The sequence below is a fragment of the Terrapene carolina genome, unplaced genomic scaffold (genome assembly GCF_002925995.2).
Source record: "Terrapene carolina triunguis isolate 2854851 unplaced genomic scaffold, T_m_triunguis-2.0 Scaffold242, whole genome shotgun sequence".
Taxonomy (NCBI): domain Eukaryota; kingdom Metazoa; phylum Chordata; order Testudines; family Emydidae; genus Terrapene; species Terrapene triunguis.
The window spans coordinates 1,809,518-1,833,206 of NW_020664593.1; the positions used below are offsets into that span (position 1 = coordinate 1,809,518).

Sequence of the window (23,689 nt, forward strand, 5' to 3'; positions counted from 1 at the left end):
AAGGCTTCCCAGGGAGGGAATTCTTGAGATGGTGGCAGCGGACCAAAGCTAAGCTGGTAGATAAGCTTAGAAGTTTTCATGAAGGCCCCTACATTTGTACCCTAAAGTTCAAAGTGGGGATACAGCCTTGACAGGGGGAAAGGAAAGAGTAGAGATTAAGGGAACCGAGTTAATGTTGAGAGTACACATAAGGAATTTAATAGTAAAATATACTATGGTGATGTAATTATCCCCAAACTAAGCATTATAAGATCAGGAAATTCACAGTTACACCTAAAAGACATTCAACCACGTTAAGGTATGGAAATACTCAATTAAGGCACCCAAACAAGCTTCACGTTGCTCTGTAGTGATTCTATGCATTAACCATACAATTATGACCAAAGAATTTTAGTATTTGTGGTCATTTTCCACCTCTTATTTTCCCTTATTATCATCATCAATCTTTTTTTATTGCATGGCCTGGGTATGGTTGGGTGTTAGCCCTGCCCACCATCCCACCGTGGGGTTTGTTTTTTATGAACCAGAAGCAGCCCAGTAGTTTTATTTTTCTTCTGATAGTATATTATTTAAATTTCAGAATTTGCTTTGTTTAGGCGGTCTTTCATGATTTCTTGCTGCCCAGGATGGTAGGAGATGGGAGTCTATAGAAGCAGGATTTTCTGAGAAGTCTTCTCAGGCAGTTAAACAGTGGATGACTGTGTGGCTGTAATGACCGTTGAAAGGGAATTTATTCCTCCGTAGGAAGAAGGCCATGAAATAGGAGATGAAAGCATAGGAAAGAGGGAAGCATTAGGGCTGTGGAAAACCCTTTCCAAAGGAAAAAAAATGATTTGTTCTGATTTCTTTGTGTAAGGGACTAGGATAAACCCTCTGATTTGATTTGAAATGGGCAGATGTAAAGCTGGTCAGCACTTAGAGAAGTCAGAAGCTGGACCTTTCTACTGACTGGCTGGGCTGAAATGCTTCCAACACCCAATGAGCCAGAGGCAGGAGTAGGAATACAATACCAAATGCCAGAGGGAGGCTTCTTTTCTCTTCCATGGAGTTGAACAGATAGTTCCACTGCATCCAGCTGGAGTTTAGAAGCCAATTTACTGACAGGTGATAATGGATTACATTTTGGGTTTTGCCAGATATTCTAATGTCATTGGCAATATAGAGGAAAAAACATTATGTGTGTGACACACACGTGCAAGGAATTGGACTACAAACTGAAGGCTTCAGAAATTAAATTGGATGTCCGTGTACTTGTTTTTCAGTAATACAAAATAGATACAGACTTTTTTTAAAAAATTACATTTATTCCTATAAAAAAGAAAATTCAGGCAGCTGTACATAATTAGTCTGCCAATGATAACAGCAGAGGCTATAGGAATTTGTTGAGGGTATTCATCACTAGCAACTTGTACCCCTGAATTATGTGGCAGAGCCCTCCCAAGTACTGTCCCCCCTTAATTTCTCCACTTCCCTCATTCCAGTCTAAACCAATCAGTATAGTAACTCTTTATTTATCTTATATTAAAGTCAATTAATGTAATGCTGTCTCCAAATTCTAAGATTTCAAAAACTGCCTATTAGAGTTATCAGAGTTAAGTGGAAGGTTTTTCAAGTGACTAGGAGACAATTGTAGCTTTGGTATCTGAGATATGGGAGACTGTCTGGTGTTTTGGGATCCAAGGGGAAGCTGAGGTTTCTAGGACTAGATCAGTGATTCTCAACCTGCAGTTCAATTAGAACGCAGCTGTAGCCCAGCTGTATGTTAAAGGCCTCCCAGCCCGCACAGTGGGGTCTGGGGTCCCAGCTCGGAGGTGTCCAGGGTCGGGGCTGCCCAGCCACCCAGCCCGACCCCACGCACCGGGGTGCAGTCAGGCTCCTGCCCAGCCCCGCATGGCAGGGTCCGGGATCAGGACTGCCACACAGTGGGGTCTGGCTGGGGCTACTGCACAGCTCCATATGGCAGGTCCAGGGTTGGGGCTGCCAGCGGGGTCCACTGTTGGGGCTGTTGCATAGCTGCCCTGCCACCCGGCCCCGCCCAGCAGGTTCCGGGGTTGAAGCTGCTGCCCGGCCCTGCACAGTGGGGTTCGGGGTTCCTGCAGCCTGCTCTGCGCCGCGCCCGTGGCTCTGCTCCTGCCCCACAATGATAAATATGTTGAGAACCTCTGGATTAGATAAATTTCCTCTTTTCTTCCCTCTTTGGAGAAACAATGGAGGTGATTTTACATTTGGGGAAGGGAATGAACTCAACACCAGCTGCCCTACTTCAGCTTGCCTCAGTATCTGCCTATACATCCAACAATCATAGTAAGCACTTTAGATGAATGTAGTTGCTAAAATGATTAGCAATAAAATAGTTAACTATGTTTTAGTTCAAATAATCATAGTTATGCTTCAGTATTAATATGTAAAGGGTACAAATGGGCCAGTTCACACCTCTCAGGGATATCGTTTCAAGCTGTTTGTAGACTCAGGCCATCTGTGCAATGGTTATACTCATTTGACTTTGTGAAGGTTTACTTCATAATCATAAAGGCTAGAGATTTTTTTAAAAATCATAATAAAGGCCTGGATTCAGAAACAGTTCAAAGTAAGGGTATTATGTGACAACTTGCACAGCTGCAAAACTACATTATATATAGCGTTTTAGTCCTGGCCTGCTGCATCATATGTTATTCCAATCCCACTTCTCTTCCCCAATATTCTGCCAATGCACCTCACTCCTGACACACCAGGTACAAACATAGCCTCTATATACAGGACTGTAGTCAAGATAGGGGAATGTCATACCCCTACATTTCTGCCAGCAACTGGTGTCTGACTTTTCTGTTTCTGGCACCAAATGAAAAACCTCAGAAAAGTAAAGTGGCCTCCTGCCAAGAAATGGGGTGAAGAAAATGTTAATGTGTCTTGGCAAAAACAGTGGGCATCTCTCCCTGATTCAAGAGGGGCTATAAACTACATATTTCTGCAGACACAGGGAAAGGTGATTCTATACAATGTGAAGGTAGGATACTAGAAGACTCGCTGTCTCTCACATAACCCATAAGCCTGAGTTCCCACTTCTCCCTTATGAGTGCGTAATTATAGGCCTTTCAGAGAGTACACAATAGGTCAGTATCCTCCTAGAATGAAGTTCAGACTAAATCAATAATGCACTGAACAGCAGGGTTTCAAAGCTTCTATGAAATTAAAATAAAGATTGTATGTTCTGAGCAACTCAGATGGGTATAGTGGGGTCGGGGGAGAGGGAGCATGTGGTTTGGGATATTTTCACAGAATGTTAAATCACACAAAATATTTCACTCGTCTCCAGTGTGAGATCACAACATGATTCCTCTGTAATGAATTCTTTATCTTGGCAGCTCTCCTGCTTTCTCCCAGCTGTGCCTCCCTCTCCCCTTTTAGTCCCAGTGCAGGAACATATGGTAATATTTGTAGTGTGATTTAGGCATGGGAGTGGGCCTAGCTGCCTACACCTATGCTGCAGACCTCTGAGTCACCACGCAGCAGGCATCCAGGCTGAGGTCACGCTCCAGCACCATTGTGTGAATTCACTCAGACATGCCAAGGCTGCCAGCATGCTTGTTTGGATTTGAAATTTCATGTTAGTCACATTAGAGTGCACTGCCTTTCATTCGTCCCCTCTGACGGGGCTGCATCCTCCAAATTTAGCCCCAACCCAGCACTCGTTTTAGGATGCTCTGGGGAAAAAGCCCAAGGCTGGCAGTCCCCAGGTACTTCTAATAGGAGGGTACCTGATATAGGAGACTGCCCCAGTCTTTCCCTCTGAGCTGCCCATAACAATATGGAAAGGTGAAAATATAACCTCTATATGCTGAATCTCTGATATTTCAGTACACTGAAGATGAGGAGACAAAGCTGCAGATGACTGCCTGCATACTGAGACCAGTAAGACAAGAGACTCTCCCCTCCTGTGTCCAGGGTGGGACAATCTCCTTCTAGCCCTTTCACTCTATGCATCTGAAGAAGTGAGGTTTTTACCCACGAAAGCTTATGCCCAAATAAATCTGTTAGTCTTTAAGGTGCCACCAGACTCCTTGTTGTTCTTCTAGCCCTTGGCATCCACAGGGAAATACCTATGGGAAACACACCCTCTCCCCCATCCTAGTGTCTGTGCAAGTAAAGTACCCAGGTGGACCATGCAGCCCTCTTTCAGCCCTGAGTCTCACTGCAGAGGGACCAAGGTAGGCCACGTGGTCTCCTCCAGGCTAATTTCAGTATGGAGGGGCTCAGAGAGGACCCACTACCTCCTCCTAGCCCCAACGAACAGGGCAGAAAGAGCTCAGATGAAACAGACACTTGGGCTAGCCCTGCATGAAGACGGTCCAGGAGTCACACAAGTCATGGTGCAGAACAGACCTAGTGGGGTACTTGAGAACACGGTTTATAAGGGTGTTGACCTCGGAATCACTTTGGGAATGACATTAAATACAATAATTAACCTTCAAGTGGCTGTAACTTGCTCCTCCCCCCTCGCCCTTGCATATGGGGGACGCAAAGCCCGTCTCCTCTGCACCGGCCCAGAGATGAAATCCCCACCAGCAGCCTGACTACACGCGGCGCAATCCGTGATGGGGCCGCAGCTGCTGCTACATGAACGTCGGACCCAGCCCTGGCCCTGGGAATTTTGGGGGGCTGCGCACACGCCCGCACGCCAGTGGTGCAGTCACTTGGCCCGGAGTTAGGCGCTAGGCACCGCTGGTGCCGGGGTCCGGGTCAGACTCAGGCAGTCTCAGCATAGCTTGCCCCTCCCTACCGCACGGGGCGGCGGGGGCGCAAGGCTCTCCCAGGCACGAGCTCCCCACGCCCCGATCCCTGGGCACGCGCTCACCGCGACTGGGCGGGGACAGGCAGAGAGGGGTCACCGTCACGTGCACACCGTGCTGTGGGCGGGCGCGCGCACGGAGACACGTGGGAGGGGCAGTATTACCTGCGCCCGCTACCGCTCCGCCCCGCCGGCGTTGAGCTCGGTTGCTATGGAGACAGCGTGCTGGGTGTGCCCGGAAGGCGCCCCGTCGCGCGGGCGGGAGGAGTAGGCTTGCTATGGATACGGTGTGAGGACCGGGTCGCGGTCCGAACTGAGCCGGGCGAGACTCCGAGCGCCCCATGGGGCCGAAGCGGCCTAAGAGCGGAGGCAGCTCCCCCGGGGCCGCCGGAGCCCCTGCCAAGAGCTGGGAGGCCGGGCTGGTGTCCGCCCGCCTGGAGGAGGTGAAAAGGGGGCGGGGCGGGGCGGGGCAGGCTAAGGGGGGGGGGCACAGCGAGGTCTGGGGGTAGAGGGGCAAGTGGGGGTTAAGGAGGCAAGGAGGGGCACGGTCAGGGTTGCGAATTTTGGTTGGACGTATTCCTGGAGGTTTCCTCACATGGCATAATCTTTAATTCCTGGAGACTCCAGGACAATCCTGGAGGGTTGGCAACCCTAGGTAAGGTGGGGGTTAAAGGGGGGAAGGGTGGGGCATAGTGGGGCCTTGCGAGAGAGGAGCAATTGGCAGAGGTGTAGCGAGTGCCCTCCGTACCCTCTGACCGGAGAGGGCCCCGCAAGGAAGGGGGCCCCTAAAAGTGGCAAAATACATACCGCATTCCAGTTTCTGCATTGTAAGGGGCCCCGCCCGGACATATGTTTGGAGGGGGCCACGTTCGGAGGGGGCCTCGTTCTTTGTTGCTACGGCCCTGGCAAGTGGGGATTAAGGGGGCGAGAGGAGAAGCTGGGAGGGGGCGTGGTACAGTGGGGGCTAAAGGGTGAGGAGGCCCAGTGCAACCTTATACTTATAGACATGAAGATCTATGTTGCTACAAGTACATATATACACCTTTTTGATGTAATAACTAAATACCATTGCTATATATCATATAAACAGTACTAATTTATAATTATACATAACTATTATTTTTATCATAAAGATCTTATTTTTTTTACTACATATAAAGACAGCCCTGGAGCTCTTTTTGAGTAGAGAATTTATTATAAAACTCATCACTGGAGACAAGAAAATTACCTGATTTTCTGGTTCACAGAGGTTGTGTAATTAGCAAGCATCATACTCACTCACTTTGCCTTTGGAGATGGGGATATGTATACTACAGTATGTTGATCATTCCCTTCAAACATGAACTGATGGTTGAAGGCACTAGAGCAGGGGTAGGCAACCTATGGCACGCAAGCTGATTTTCAGTGGCACTCACATTGCTCTGGTCCTGGCCACCGGTCTGGAGGGGCTCTGCATTTTAATTTAATTTTAAATAAGCTGCTTAAACATTTTAAAAACCTTATTTACTTTACATACAACAATAGTTTAGTTATATATTATAGACTTATAGAAAGAAACCTTCTAAAAACATTAAAATGTATTACTGGCACGCAAAACCTTAAATTAGAGAGAATAAATGAAGACTCGGCACACCACTTCTGAAAGGTTGCTGACCCCTGCACTAGAGGCTACTGCAGGGATCGGCAACCTTCGGCCCGCCAGGGTAACCACCCTGGCAGGCCAGGGTGGTTTGTTTATCTGCCGCGTCCCTCGGCCCGCGCCACTTCCTGCAGCCCCATTAGCCTGGGATGGTGAACAGCAGCCAGTGGGAGCCGCGATTGGCCGAACCTGTGGACGCGGCAGGTAAACAAACTGGCCTGGCGGGCCGCATGCTGAAGGGTGCCAATCCCTGGGCTACTGTATATTCTTAGTAAGCTTGGCCCTCCTCAAAGTATACCTTTTGAGGACAAGAATAAAAGTAACTTTTTTCCATTGAGTAAATTATTGTGTTTACTTATTTCTTTTGAGGGTAAACTAGTTCAAGAATTTATATTAGTGGTGCTAAAATATTTGTGTAATATAGTGGGCTCTCCAGGTCACCCATCCTTAAGTTACACAGTAGTAGAAAAAGAACAAATTTAAAAAGATAACCTTCCGCTGTGCACTTTGCACACTGTATAAGGGAAAAGCAGCCAAACAGATTTTCTCTTTCTTTTTGAGACTTTTCTTTCTGAGACTGGATGCCAAGTTTCAGTTCAGAGTGAACTTTTATAAGCTGCTGAACAACTAGGTTTGATGGAGGTGCTGACACAGCATTAACTGTAGCGTTGAAAATGTGAAGCTATAATTTTCCTACTTGAGCATGTGTGTAGCTAAAAGACCCTTTTTTATGGTGTGTGAGGATCTAAAAGCATATTTAGGTTTCCAGGTCCTATGTAAATAATGTAATTCTAATAAATCTTAACTTGCTAGAAAGAATTTGATTTCAAAATAGTGTAGCAGTTTAGCAAACAATAATATTTATGTAGCATATGTTTTTCTAGCACTGCTTTTGCAAGTGAGACAAATGGCTTCCATGACCTTTCTGTTTATTGGGTCACTGCTGTGCCCCCTCCAGGAATCGGGGTGACCTCTGTTTAAGCAGATAAGGACTTTTAAATAAAGCAGGCTGCTTTAAAAATTGGTTGAGCAATTTACTAGTTAATGTACTGATGCCAAGTTCTCTTTTATATATTTACGTGAAAAGACTGCTTTTAATATTGGGTCAGTAATAGCCAGATTTCGGGAGTTTAATTCACAATCAAACATAATTGTTTTTTTAAGTAAGTGCTGCTCAACAACTCTAAAGACTGAAATCCCCCATTTTTCTCCAATGAATTTAATGAATTTAAATCCTTATTTTTAAGAGTGAGAGGGGAAGTCAGTCTCCATTGCCTGTTCAGTTGTTGGCCCTGAGATTGCTAACGAGGCAGTGAAATGTCAATTAGTTCTACTTATGGTGATGGCTTTTGTAATGCAGACATTGTCCACTGGAAATTGGACCATGACCATCAACTTGTTTCACAGAAGGCCAGCAGCCATCACATGGCAACAGCTTTTGGTCACTACTGACCTGTTTTGCATTTGAACTGGCCATAATAATATGCTCCAAATTCTATTAATCTCCTTCTAATATCCTTGATCTATTTGTTTTATTATATACAAAAACTACATTAAAGGAACATTACAATTGAAAAGTCAAGCACTCAAAAGTTAGGAAATACTAGAATTAAGGTTGCCCATGCACTGGCACCCTTGTGTGTGTTCATTATGATAATCTTCCACTTTGCAAACTTAATGTTCTTTTAACGTAGATTTTTTTTATATAATTTCCTTGGTTTAAAAAAGAAGCAAAATGGAGAAAAAAAATCCATCATGTGTCACCATGGTGACAACACCCGTGGGGGTCATTAACAGGGTTAAAAGAACGAGGAGTACTTGTGGCATCTTAGAGACTAACAAATTTATTTGGGCATAAGTTTTCGTGGGCTAAAACCCACTTCATCAGATGCATGGAGTGGAAAATACAGTAGGAAGATAGATATATATACAGAGAACACAGATCTCTGCCACTTGGACTAATGAACTATAATTGATAGGAGGAGTTTGTAGTCATCAGTGTAGACCAGCATTAGAGGATCTGAGATATGCTTTGCCAGTGGACTTCACAGATGTTAGCTGATAGCAAAAGAATGCTGAGACTCAGGAATCTGGGTTGTATTCCAAGTTCTGAGGGGAGTCTGGTCTACTGGACTTATTCTCAGTCCCGGTCTTCCTCCACCTCCTTGGGTCTTTGTCCCCAGTCCCAGTTCCCACAGCTCTCTTTTGGCTCCTTGTCCCAATCAAATCCACTCTGACTCCATGTACCAGTCCCCTAGCCCTGCTCCTCCTCACAATCCCTTGCCCCTTTTGGTTCCATATCCCCATCCCAGTCCTCTGCCCTGCACCCTGCTCTTTGTCCAATTCCCCCACCCAGCTCCTCATCCCAGTCTCCCCTCTTACTAGCCCTCAGGCCTGGCTCCTCATGCCTCTGCATTCTAATCAGGCTACTTCCTCCTTTTCCTACTCACTCCTGGGCAGTAGCAGGGGGAACTATGAGAGCACAGGAGAAATTATCTCCTAGCTCTCAATTTCAGTGCTTGGTGTTGTAGCAACCCACAACAGCCACAAAAAGCAATTATAGGGAAAGTTCTGCTGAGTCCCTGCTATCTTGGGCTGGAGAATGCTCAGTGTAGATCAGTGGTTCCCAAACTTTAAGAACCTGTGAACCCCTTTCGCTAAAATGTCAAGTGTCGTGAACCCCCTCCTAAAAAATGAATATTTCCAGGGATTTTCTTCTTTACCTGAATATAAATTATAAAAGCAGTGATCTTGGTAATATAAAATTTGTTTTTATGAGACACTGTTTATTACACACTATTCATTATTAATTATTATTTATCATTACAGTTTTTTTATTACATTATGAAAATGGCAACACTCTTCCAAGATTTCACTTTCGTAGCTTGTATCACTTTGAATAAGCCTGTTATAAGACAAGGCTCCTATGTTTCATCAAGGAGTATCAGATGTGAAACAGCATGAAGGTATTTAAGAAGCCAACTCAAAGAGTTCCTCCTACACAAGCATTCAGGTCTTGAGCAGTCCAGGCAAACAACGCATGTTACAACAAAGCTTAAACTTGTTCTTCATAATAATTTTAAAAACAATACTAGCTGCCTATTTAATTTTAAAAATATCAAAAAATATCCACCTCCCTTTCCATTTCTTATAAGGAGTCTTGAAGTTTAAATCTCCTCAGTGTGATAGATAGGCTTGTTTTGAGCTGCTTAGCTCTTGGAAGTCCAGGAGCTCTGGGCTGCTGGCCCTATGCTGCCCAAGATCCCTAGGGACAGTTCTGTCCGCCATTAGGGAATTTTTTCCTGAGAACCCCCTGTAACATTTCGTGAACCCCCAGGGGTTCACGAACCCCAGTTTGGGAACCACTGGTGTAGATGGAATTTTAAGAGAATTTAGCTATCAAACTAACAGATCTCTACTGAGCTTGAGATTTTGCAGAGGATTATAATTTAGCCAAATTTAGGACTTTTTCCCCCCATGAGAACACACAGGCACATTCCTGACAATAAAGGATGACCCCATGCCAAATTTTGGTTCCTTTCTTCAAAGCATGGAGGTGCTAGAACTTCTCAATGAAACAGTTGTAAGAATTTAACATTGGCAAAACCACATATTTTCTCCAAGCCATGTTCTGAGAAACAGCTGAAACATTTTGTATGAAAATTTCTAAAAAAAATTCAGCCTGAGGCATGGAAAACTTCAACCAAAAGTTTAAAGTTTGGCAAAGTTATAAGCAACTGAAAGTAGGATCTTATAATGAGTGTCAGGCAATCTTAGTCACAGGTGTCACTACCTGTGCCCCTTGTAATTAGCTCTCCAAAATAGTTACAGACTTGTATAGTGTATGGTGTACAATATTGAGATGAAAGAAAGTATCAAATAAATCTTTTCTAATAATTGACTGATAATGGATTTAAAGATCTTTCAATTTTATCAAACTGGGGAATACATTTTGTTTTTTGACGGTGAAAGAAGAATATGCTGGAAGCAATAAGAACTTGTTTTATATTGTACTGGTTAGCGTAAGCAGTGACATTTCATATTTTAATGTGTGTTTAAGATTTACTTACTATATTTTTTTAGTAAAACAAGAAGTTTAATGTCTGAAAGGAAGTTATTTCACCACTAGCGTTGACTAGCTACGCTAACTGAAATACAATTTTATTGCTATCTATTAACCAAATAATAGTAAATTTATGCAAGTTTGTTTTAGTAAGAGTCAAAGAGACTACATGGGAAACGTAAAAAGGGAATGTGGATTTTTCAAAATCTCACATCGTTTGCATTTTTTATTTTTAATATATTATATTAATGAATATAAAACTAGAAGGAATGCTGGCCTTTACATGTCCACCAAGATGGCTACCTTCTAGGAAAATATTTGCTAAGTGAAGGTGAATTCTGACCATGTTAAAGGAATAATTGCTCTGTATTATACATTCTGCATTGATTATACTCCACCAGTGAAATATGGATTATATTAGAATGTGAGCATATCCACCAATAACTAAGGCTGCTGGAAACTAGAATCCAGTGATAATGTCAGCATGTGTCATTCAAGAGCTAATGAAAATGTGAACTGAGATTCCTTTACAATTGTATCCCATGCAGCAACTTCATGAGTTTGCAAAAACTGCTGATAAGTAGCCTGGCTTTACCAATTCTCTCCTTGTTGGCAGCAAAGAGAGCCAGGGGCAGTACTGGCTATCCTAAGTTTCAAAAAATCATGAGTCAGACTTCAGAAATCATGAGATTGGCTTAACAATTAGGAAATTTGAAATAAAAATGTTTTTCTTTTGGTGTTTGAACCTTTGGACTTCACATTTTCAAGATTTTCTCTGTAACCATTAGGACTAGTAACATAGCTGAGATTTTAATGTAAGCACATGACGTTAGGAGTTGGAGCTTTAAGAAAAACACCAAATACCACAAGAATAAGCAATACTACAAGGAGCCAGACAATCACATTGCCAGGAAAGGGATATAAAGTAGATTGTCATGGTGTTCCTCCCACCAAAGCTCTCTAGGATACAGCAGTCTGAAAATGGCCAACTTGCCTGGCTTGTCCAAATTTCTGCTGTAGATTGCTGGTTTACCAGACCCTCCAATGACAAGGGCAGGAAAAGACAAATTTGTCTCCAGGAGCTGCAGAGCAGTTGTAATTAAGCAAGATGTTTGTGAGAACCTTTTTCATAGTCCCTCACAACACGTTAGTGTGCCTGACTTAGGGGTATTTAGACTCTGGGGAAGGGAATTGGTTTGGTTTTATTTAAACGAGTTTAAATAAACTTGGGTGAGGGGAGAGGAGGTTCTAAATATTCCTCTCTATTTTCAGGGCCAGCTCTGGCTTTTTTGCCGCCCCAGATTCCAATAGATTCCAAGGCCGGAAGGAACCATTGTGATCATATAGTCTGACTTCCTGTATGACACAGGCCATAAAACTTCCCCAAAATAATTCCTAGAGCCATAAAACTTCCCCAAAATAATTCCTAGAGCATATCTTTTAGAAAAACATGCAATCTTAATTTAAAAGTTTTTACTGATGGAGAATCCACCACAATCTTTGGTAAATTGTCCAATGGTTAATTACTCTCACTGTTAAAATTTTTCACCTTATTTCCAGTCTGAATTTATCTAGTTTCAACTTCCAGCCATTGGATTGTGTTATACCTTTCTTTGCTAGATTGAAGAGCCCATTATTAAATATTTCTTCTCCATATAGGTACTTACAGATTGTAATCAGGTCTCTCCTTTAACCCTCTTTGTTAAGCTAAATAGACTGAGTTCCTTGAGTCTATCACTATAAGGCATGTTTTCTAATCCTTTAATTATTCTTGTGGCTTTTCTCTGAACTCTTTCCAATTTATCAATATCCTTGAATTGTTGGCATCAAAACTAGACATAGTAGTCCAGTTGAGGCTGTGACATTGTGCAGTCTATATGGTTTTATAAAAACATAAGTGAATATAATGTAACTGGAATATGCTTCATGCAAAAGGTCTCTTGTAAGGTATCATTACAAAGCTTATAATCTGAGTGTGATCATCCTATTTGTATAAATGTACCACTCTTGTATCTAAAACTAGAAATATGAAATATAACTCTGAGGGCCTATTGTAATTATGCAAAGTGTGGGCCATTAATAGTGGTTTGGAATCTTGATGACTCCCATTAACCAGGACCATTGTCTGCAGATGGCTGTGTTTACCTGTTAGTCTTCCTGTATATGTGTGTGCTGGCAAGTGGGTAATGAAGTCTTGCCGTGACATGTGATCATGTCACCTGAACTGGAATCCATCTTTAACCTGGTGCTTTTCCAGTGGCGGGGGCGGGGGTGCAAACCCAGAGGGACAAAGGGTTCCCGCCTTATGCAAAAGATATATAAAGGGTTGGAAGAGAACAAGGAGGGGGAGGAGCCATCATGAAGAATCCCCTAGCTATCACCTGAGCTGCAACAAGAGCTGTACCAGGGGAAAGAATTGTGTCCAGTCTGAGAAAAAGCTTACTGAAGCATCTCTGAGGGTGAGATTATCTGTATTCAGTTTGATTAGACATAGATTTGCGCATTTTATTTTATTTTGTTTGGTGACTTACTTTGTTCTGTCTGTTACTACTTGGAACCACTTAAATCCTACTTCCTGTATTTAATAAAATCACTTTCTACTTAGTAATTAATTCAGAGTATGTATTAATACCTGGGGGAGCAAACAACTGTGCATATCTCTCTATCAGTGTTATAGAGGGCGACCAATTTATGAGTTTACCCTGTATAAGCTTTATACAGGGGAAAACGGATTTATTTGGGTTTAGACCCCATTGGGAGTTGGGCATCTGAGTGCTAAAGACAAGCACACTTCTGTGAGCTGTTTTCAGGTAAACTTGCAGCTTTGGGGCAAGTAATTCAGACCCTGGGTCTGTGTTGGAGCAGACGGGAGTGTCTGGCTCAGCAAGACAGGGTGCTGGAGTCCTGAGCTGGCAGGGAAAACAGGATCAGAGGTAGTCTTGGTACATCAGGTGGCAGCTCCCAAGGGGGTTTCTGTGATCCAACCCGTCACAGAGGCCTTATAAGTGTGCTCTCTATGCCATTATCCAAATCATTTATGAAGATATTGAATAGAACTGGACCCAGTGATCTGTCCTCTTCATTATTTACCAGTCCTCCAGTTTTTGTGTTTATCAGCAATGATTTTATATTTTCTTCCAGATCATTAATAGAAATATTAAAAAGCATTGATAAATAGCTGAAAACCAGTCTTTATAGGACCCCACTAAAAACACTCTATTAAATAATGATTCTCCATTTATAATTACATTTTGAGGTCTGTTAGTATTCCACTTAATATGTGCAATATTAAATTTGTTTGATACTTTTCATCATATTGTCATACTGTACTAACTCAACTGCCTTATGGAAGTCCATGTGTATTATGTCAACAGTTACTTTTATCAACAAAACTTGTGATTTCATCAAAAAATGCTATCAAGTTCATTTGACAAGACCTATTTTCCATTAAACCATGTTAAATTGGCATTTAGTATATTACCATCCTTTAATTCTTTATTGATCAAGTCCTTGTCAGCCTTTCTATTATTTGTCCCATTATATTTCAACTGTCTTAACGACAAGACCTTCCTTTCTCTGACTGCAGGCCCTTGCCTCATTCACTACATACCTACAAGGAATGAGGCAGGGATCCTACAAACAAAAGCCTCTTTCACAATACAGTCTTAATTAATTCCCTGAGCACTTTCCACCTTGCAGACAGAATGAGATGGGGTCCTGTGGAAAAAACAGTATGTAATTATGCAGTTAAAAACTGTATCATAATGCATATGGATGAGCAGCCTTAATTTAGGGATTTTCAGACTTTCAAGTGTTTGACTTGCAAGCTTAATCACGTTCTTATGCATATTTTAATATAATTTCCTAGGGTTTTTTAAAGGAAAGAGGTAAAGATAAATATTATTATGCAGAACTGCAGCATAGACTTCTATTGCTTGATTTACAGGACTTACCGTATTAGCTGGCAGCAAGAGAAGTCTGGTATTGTGTGTGAATCAGCCACTAAAAGAGGACCCATCTCACACTGAAACAGTGGGTTACAGATGAATGAGCAGCCTCATTTTACAGACAGTATAACTAAGGACAAAGATGGCAGGCAGTTTCTGATAGGCAGGGTGGTTAAATGAATGGGATTTGGGAATAGTAGTGATCTGGATTCTTCTTCTAGTTTGTGTAAACTCTTAGTTGTGTGTGAGGAACTGTTTTTGTTTGTATGTTTTTATCTGTTTATGTATTCAGGACATTTTAACAGGTTTACAAATACTAACATGTAAATATCAGAGACAAAATGATAATTATTACATCAGTCTGCTTGCATTTAGAGAAACAGTCTACATTAATATAATAATCAAATCTCTCTATTTAACAGGGTGTTACTATAATGGAGAATGAGCCTCTTTACACTACCCAGGATGTTTTGTTTCTGGTGATTTTATAACATTGAGTGAAATTTCTGATTACGTATATATTTATCAAGCCAGGCATTGCTATCAAATGTTAATATTCAAAAAAATTGGAAAGGTGTGCAGAGTTTTTTGCAGGTGAATGTACTCTGACAAAGTACTGAGTAAATGGTAACCAAATATCTAAGTAGAGGAACTGCTTAACAACAAGGGCTTTGAATAATTCTAGAGTTGTACACAACAGTCAATATAAGTAATATAAGTCTAGAACTCACTGTTGCTGGACTCCTAAGATATGTCTACACTGCATTTAGGAGTGAGACTCCCAGCCCGGGTCCACAAACTTGTGTCAGTGAGGCTTGAGCTAAAAATAGCTGTGTAGATGTTGTTTTGATGTTGTGCTCTGGCTCTCAAGCCCACCCCCCAAACTCCAGCCCAAGCTGCAACATCAAAGCAATGCCTACCCAGCTAGTTTTAATGAGCTAGTGGTAGCCCCACTAACACAAGTCTGTGGACCTGGGCTGAGAGGCTTGCTCCCAGATGCAGTGTAGACATATTTCTAGAGCTGTGCATTTTCTCTTAGGCCAAAGGGTATTCTATGGAGCATGATCAGGAGCATCCAGTTTGTTTATGTTGTGTCTGCAGTTTGAGTTTGTGAAATGCTGAAATGTGATACTGGAGCAGGATGTGCAGTGCTATAGAAAGTGGAGGGTTTTTTTGCATGCCGTGAAAAACAAGCTGTTCTGATGAAAACAAAAAACAAATGGCAATTTTCAACAGCACATAATCTGCCTAAATTTGAACAGATTTTCATGGAGCCAAAAAACCCTCTCTGATCCTAGGACTATCCAAATTTCAACGTCCTTCTGCAAACTATGGAGTTGGAGCTCCTAACAAAGCAAAAACAAACAAACAAAAAGTGACCCATGAATCTTTTTATAAGTGTTAGGCATCATTATTCTTATTATTACAGTTAGAGCTGTTGGGGACACCTATACTTATAGTTGCCAGACTCTTCCCACTATAAGATCCTGTTTTCAGTTGCATATAATTTTGCCAAGCTTTAACCATCTGGGCTGAAATTTTCCATGCCAGGTCTCTGCTGCAGGTTCCCCCCCCCCCCCCAATATCAAAAGTGGCTTCAGTAAAAATAGCTGGTTTTTCCCGAGAATGAGATTACTGTAAAATACATTGTTTTGACCATATTAAAAATGTCCTAAACTGGCCGTGGGGAAATTTAGGCTTGAAAATAGACGAAGGTTTCTAACCGTCAGAGGGGTGAAATTTTGGAACAGCTTTCCGAGGGAAATGGTGGGGGCGAAAGACCTCTCTGGCTTCAAGATTAGGCTAGATAAGTTTATGGAGGGAATGGTTTGATGGGATAACGTGATTTTAATCAATTAGGCAATAACGGCCATCGCTGGTAAAATGAGGGTCTGGCTAGAGAATCTTGCCTGTATGCTCGGGGTTCTGCTGATCGCCATATTTGGGGTCGGGAAGGAATTTTCCTCCAGGGTAGATTGGCAGTGGCCCTGGAGGTTTTTCGCCTTCCTCCGCAGCATAGGGCAGGGGTCGCAAGCTGGAAGATTCTCTGCAACTTGAAGTCTTTAGATCACGATCTGGAGACTTCAACAGCAGAGTTAAGGGAAAGTGGGGGGTCAGCTTTTGTGACCTGCATCATGTGGGAGGTCAGACTAGATGACCATATTGGTCCCTTCTGACCTTAAAGTCTATGAGTCTGAGTCCTTATAACCAGGCTCCCTGAGAGCAATTCTGGGCCCCAGGGCCGTGGGGGGGCTGGGGCGGAAGTGATGATTTGTCACTACCGGGATGCCATTACTTCTGGGATTTACCACGCCGGCCCCCAGGACCCCCCAAAACACAGGTCCCAGAGCAGTCGCATGCGCCGAGGAGCCCTGCGGCCCACCCAGGCTATTTAAAAGGGCCCGGGGCTCCCGGCTGCTGCTGCTGCTACTGCTACTGCAGCAGCGGTGGTGGCTGGGGCCTCCCCGGGCCCTTTTAAATCTCCTGGGCCCCATGGCAATTGCCCCCTTTGCTCCCCCCCGCCCCATCGGTGGGCCTGCTTATAACTGTTTTATTGAGAAGAGGTAGTATTTCCTTTCATTGAAGCAAGCACTTGAAAGGTAGCAGGAGAGTTGCCCTGGTGTCAGAGATGTACCTTCTGCTGTGCCAAAGAAAAATGCCCAAATTTGGCCCCATTATAAACTTTTGAAAAATCTCAGATTGCATATGCTCACTACAGATTTATTAGAGTTTTTCATCTACATTCTCTGAAGATCTGTTTTTGTGCGTGTGTGTTCTTAATACCCGCTTGCTAGTGCCCAAGACACCTGTCCCAAATGCAAAGGGGGAAAGAACTGGACTTGAAGGGGAGAGGAAGCAGTGGAGGGAGTTTATTGGGACAAGGAGCCTGGTGATGGGGTGGACTGGGACTGGCAACTGACAGAGATTATGGTTGGTAAAACTGGGATTAGCTGGGAAAGGAGACAGGCTGAGAACTGGGAGGGAACTGGGGTAGGGAGAATTGGAAGCCAGTGTGTGAGAGAGCCTGAGATCAGACAGAAGCCAGGAGGTGGGATGGAACTGGACTTGATTGGGCAAGGAGCCTGAAAGCATGGAAACTGGGACTGGAAAGAGAAGCCAGGCAGAGGCATTCAAGGAGGAGACAGGATTGAGAGAGTCTGGAACGGACAGGGCAGAAGGGGTCAGGCTTGGGGGAAACAGAGGCTGAAGACTATAGTTACTGGGTCTCCTGTTATGATATACTCTCTTTAATTATATAATCCCTTACTATTTTTTTTCCATAAGACCCCTGCCTCATTCTATGCACAGGGATGAACCATGTCCTGGGGGTCAATCAAGACTGTGTAATAAATTAAGCCGTGGTTTGTAAGACTCCTGCCTTATTTGTTGCAGAAGTTGGAAGGAGTGTAATGAATGAGGCAGAGGATTGCAGGAAGGGGAAAGAGGGTCCCTTAGATTAGGCAGTTGAATGCTGCCCTGGAGAACTGGATTCTTAACCATAGAATACTTCTGTAATGCTGGGAAAGTCACTTAAACCAAACTTTTCACAGGTGGTCACTGATTGTGTGTTCCTCCTTTTTGGGTGCCCAACTTGATACTGTGGGATATGAATTGTCGAAGAATTGAACACTCAAAGCTTCAACTGAAGTCAATAGGAGCTGAGCTTTGAATATGTGAAATGCAAATTAATGAAAAATCAGACCACGGGCATCTGAAATTGGGCATCCAAAATCAGTGGATACTTTTTGCCTTAATCCCTCTGTGCCTCAGTTCCTTGTCTTTACAATGAGGATAATAATACCTCTTCACATCACAGAGGTGTTGTGAAAATAAATTAATTTATGTTTGTGAAGCACTCAGATACTATAGTGATGAGCACCATAGCAAATCCCTTGAGGAAATTAATGATTCTCTCTTCAGAGCAGGGTTTGAATAGTATGAAGTACATAAGGCATAAGGTCATACATTGAACAATAGGGATAACACGAAATATTGCATAGCTGCTCATTCAGTGAGCACTGTCCATCCTGTGCACCAATTGAGGCAGGGCTCTTGTGGAAAAAATAGTATGTGACCTGTAATTAACAACTATAATAGTGCATACACAGAAGGGGGGAAAATTAAGGTTGCATGGACAACCTTAATACTGGCATTTTTAAATTTTACAGTGCTTTACTTTGCAACCTTAACATTCTTTTAATGTAGTTTTTGTGTGTGTAATTATTACTTGTTTTATGGTAGGCCTAAAGGGCCCACCTAAGATCAGGGCCTGTTTGTGCTAGGCACTGTACAGACACATAGTAAAAGACAATCCCTGCCTCAAGAATCTTCAATTCTAAAAAGACAGATAAATGATAGGAGTGGGAACAGACACACACAGAGAAATGAAGTGAGTTGCCCAAGCTAACATAGCAAATCAGTGACAGAGCTAGGAATAGAACTGGGACTTATCCACTAGACCATGCTGCCTCTCAACTTCAATATACACGTCACTGCTATTACCCCTATAATAACCATATTTCTTCCTTTCTGTATTAGAGCAAAGATTTTGAATATCTTTTGAATTAAATTGTTTATTTACTCATCATTATGGCTCATTATTTCTCTTGATCACTGTGGTATGGTTTAGGGCATTACATAATTGACGAATTCTGGAAAGCTAGAATTTGCTTCCTAATGTAGGGCAATATGCTAGTGTAGATATTAAATAAGTCTGGTGGGGTTGTTCAGAGTTACCTGCACTTCCACTCTGTTAAGCTCTTGGCCTTTATGATATCTAGTGTTAATGGGTTCTACGGGCTGATTGTGAATTGTGTGAAAAAGTATTTTTTTATCAGTTTTAAGTTTGCTCCTGTTCAGTTTCATTGAATGTTCCCTTGGTCTTGAACCTTGAGAAGGATGTACAGAAATTCCTGATCTTCCTTCACTATACCATTTCTTCATTTTATATATCTTCATTGTGTCCCTGCCTACTCTTCTTACTCCTGGGGGAATTCTACACCACGCAGTGCAGAATTTGAACAGAATTAATGTTTTGAGGACCATTTCCTTTTTCCCTCGCAGAAATGGGCTGCAGAACTGCTGGCTGCCACTAGGGACTGCTGGTCCAGGCAAAGCCCAGCTCGCAAATAGAAGAGACTGCCGGGGGGGAAGGGGAGGAAGAGGAAGAGCTGAAGGATTCCCAGCAGCTGCAGTTCCCAGCATGTCTTGAAGGAACGAGGTGGTCTGCAGGAAACTCCATACAACCTCGGGACCCAGCATCAGGCTGTTTCTTCCTCTGGATCCCTGGGCTCTGGGGGGGGCAAGGGGTGTGGGTGTCTTGGCTGGAAAGGCACACTGCAGCTGGGCTCTGGGAGGGCAGGGGATGCGAGTGTCTGGGCAGTGGGTGCGCCCCACAGCTGGGCTCTGTGGGTAGGGGCTGCGGGTGTCTGGGCTTGGGGGGGTGCTCCATGGATGGGCTCTGTTGGGAGAAGGGGTGCAGATGTATGAGCTGGGGGCTGCCCTGTGGCTGGGCTCTGGGGGTAGGGGGTGTGGGTGTCTGGGCTGGGGGGGCCCTGCGGCTGGATTCTGGAGGGAAGGGATGTGGGTATCTGGCCCCCCGGCTGGGCTCTGGGGGTTAGGGAGTGGAGAAGCAGGAACTGGGTTGTCATGGTGATTTCTTTAACTCTCTACTCCTGGAGAAATTATTTTTGTTGTCTCTATTGTTACATACATAGTTGCTGACAGATATTTTGAAATAAATTACCTAAATAATTGAAACTGGCATGGTTATATAGTGTTATTTTGACAAATAAAATATGCAGAATTATGCAGAATTTTAAAATATTGTACACAGAATTTTTAATGTTTTGGTACAGAATTCCTCCAGGAATATCTTCTCCTCTCTAAGGTAAGCAGTCCTAATCTTTTCAAACTCTCTTCACATGGAAGTTTTTCCAGGCTTCTAATAATTCTTATCTTTCTGTAATACCCTCTATTACTGGTATATCATTTTTGAGATAAGATGACCAAAACTGAACACAGTATTCCAGGTGAGGGCATAATATTGATCTGTATAATGCCTTTATATGGGGACTCCACCACTTCCTGAAGGAGATTATTCTAAAGTCTAATTAAGAGATGTTACCTGATATTCAGTCTAAAAGTACATTTACATTTGCAGTGGCATGTAGAGTACAGACATCGCATGCCCACCTGGCATGGGTATAAGCATTGTAGACAGTATGGCATGACTTAGGGGAATAGGGTAAAGTAGAGTACTGTACACACCTGAACCCTAGGGTATATGCCAGGAGTGGCCAAACTTATTCACCCGCCGAGCCACATACGACAATCTTCAGAAGTTTGAGAACCGGGGCACACCTGCCGCGGCTCGGGACTTTGGCCAGGTGGGGAGGGGTGTCTCGAGGCTTCAGCCCCAGCAGGCATACCCCACCAGGCTGAAGCCCCAAGACCCCCCTCCCTGCTGGGCAGAAGCCAGAGGCGATGCATAGGGAGGCATGTGGCATTTCCCCCCCCGCCCCAGATTTTTGCCAGAGTTTGCTGGCCGTGCTCGGTCACATAGTGTCGCAGAGTCCCGCAGCTGCTGGAGCTGGCAAGCTGGGAGCTGTGGCTGTGTGGAGAGGCAGCAGCAAATAGCTGGGAGCTGCAGGGAGGGGCCACTGAGGGTAAAAGTGGGGGGTATGCCTGGGGGTGTGTGACCAAGGGTACCAATTAGGGAGGGCAGCCCTCCCCACGAGTTTCATACAGGAGGTGTGCTCCCAGACAGAGCTCTAACTGCACAGAATAAGGGCACGTCTACACTGGCAAAGTTACAGTGCCAGCAGTTACAGCGCCGCTCAGAAAGCGCAGAAAGAAAACCGCTGTTGTGTGTTCACACTGACAGCTGCCTGCGCAATAGCGTGTTCACACTTGCATCACTTGCAGTGCTATTTGGAGCGGTGCACTCTGGGCAGCTATCCCACAGAGCACTTCTTTCTCTTTTGCCGCTAAGACTTGTGGTAAGGCGGAGGGGGTCGCGGGGCATCCTGGGTCCAGTCCCAATGCCCCGTGATGCATTGCTTCGCATCCCAGCAATCCATGTGCTTCTGTCCGCATTTGGCACCATCTTTCAATGGTTTGTGTACTGCATGCCCTGCCTCTTTCAGGTTGCAGGAATGGATCCTGAACTGCTGATCAGTATGCTGCTCGCTCTTACCAACACATCACGAGTGGCAGTGGAGTTATTCCTTAAATTACAAAGGCAAGAGGAGTGTGACGTTGATCTCGCCACGCGTAGTAGCTATGACACGAGATTACTTGTGGCATTCACGGAGGTGCTGACCACAGTGGAACACCGCTTTTGGGCTTGGGAAACAAGCACTGAGTGGTGGGATCACATCGTGATGCACATCTGGGATGACGAGCAATGGCTGCAGAACTTTCGGATGGGACTCTGTGGTGCAAAGACACAAGAATGAGAGCTGCCCTGTCATTGGAGAAGCGCGTGGTGATTGCACTGTGGAAGCTGGCTATTCCAGACTGCTACCGATCGGTCGCTATACCGTGGGCGTTTCATGGACATTAATGCAGGCTGGTCCGGAAAGGTGCATGACGCGCACATCTTTCAGAACACTGGCCTGTTCAAGAAGCTGCAAGCAGGGACTTTCTTCCCGGACCAGAAGATCACCATAGGGGAAGTTGAAATGCCCATTGTGATCCTGGGAGACCCCGCCTACCCGTTAATGCCATGGCTTATGAAGCCATTCACAGGGCAACTTGACAGCAGCAAGGAGTGGTTCAACAACAGGCTGAGCAAGTGCAGAATGACTGTTGAGTGTGCATTTGGCTGTTTAAAAGCCTGCTGGCGATGCCTATATGGGAAGCTGGACATGGCCGATGACAATATTCCTATGCTTATAGCTGTGTGCTGTACGCTCCATAATATTTGTGAAGGGAAAGGTGAAAGCTTCACTCAGGGCTGGACCGCAGAGGCTCAGCACCTGGAGGCTGAGTTTGAACAGCCAGAGACCAGGGCTATTGGAGCGGCACAGGCGGGGCCATAAGGATCAGGGATGCCTTGAGGTAGCAGTTTGAATCTGAAAGCCACTAATATTTGCTGCTATGCTTGGGGTTGCAGTGCTTGTAATGCTAGAAGGTGATTGGTGCACATGATGCAATAAGGGGGTTTAAAATAATTGCATGTTGCTTTGCAGTGCTCTTTTTGCTTTCATTTAGTAGAATAAAGATTGCTTTCAAACCAACACAGTTCTTTTATTAAAAGACAACAACCAGAGGAGAGAGTCAATTGGCAAAAATACATCAGCAGGGAGAGGGATGGGGGAACGGAAGGTGTCCAGAGGAGAAAGGGTCCTGGGACAGCTACAGACTTGGGTATGTCCAGGGATCATACCCAACCTTCTCCTTTGGAGTACAATGCAGCGGGTACTGTACTTCAGCAGGGCCAAACTGCAGAGGGATTGGTGTTGAGTGCAGTGGGTAGTGGGAGTCCACACTGCTGAACTGTGAGGAGGGAGGAGTGGAATGCTGTGGGTAGAGAGTGGAGCCAGGAGGTTGATAACCATGTGTTGGTGGTGTGTGTGGGAGCACATGGGAAAGAGTTTTGTGACAGTGGCTGCGGGGGAAGGCGGGTGCAAGGCTGCTCGGTTTGAAGAGCTAGTATTGCCTGGAGCGTGTCCACTTGGCGCTCCATAACATTTAAGAGCCGCTCCGTGGCTTCTTTCTGGTGTGCCGCGATCTCCTTTCAGTCTCTCTTCTTGCTGTCCCACCACTCCTTCAATTCCTGTTTCTCGGCGGCGGAGTGCATCATAACCTCACAGAGAAAGTCCTCCTTAGTTCTTCGTGGCTGTTTTCTAATTCTGCGCAGCCGTTCTGCCGCTGCTAAGGGAGGCTGGCCTCCCAAGGTCATCTCTGTGAAGTTTAAATGCAACATTTTACAGTATCGTTTGCAACACAGACAACACTGATTCCGTGCTTTAAAACACAGCCAGTACTCTAACTGGCTTTAAAACTAACTTTAAAACACACCTGTCACTAACTGGCTGACCCCAGGCAAGCACACATGAGCCACAAGACCCCCAAAATGGTGAGTAGCTGCAGGGCCAGGATGAATCACTCTTCCCGGACCCTGCTGTACACTGGGCACGTGGCTCTTGGGGAGAGACGGCATTGTAAGGGGGGCTTGATAATCATTCCTGTCCCCACACTTCCCACACGATGTGATCACTATGGAAGATATCTCGCTGCTGAGGATG

General features: G+C 44.3%; 1 protein-coding gene across 1 annotated transcript in view; it reads left to right on the plus strand.

Moving 5' to 3' along the window:
• The first annotated feature begins 5,127 nt into the window (after positions 1-5,127).
• Positions 5,128-23,689, plus strand: part of SPAG17 (sperm associated antigen 17) — a 244,626-nt gene continuing 226,064 nt past the window's right edge. Inside the window, exon 1 of the mRNA XM_026657376.1 lies at positions 5,128-5,229. Coding sequence (XP_026513161.1) covers positions 5,128-5,229 — 102 coding nt within the window. The remainder of the gene's footprint in view (positions 5,230-23,689) is intronic.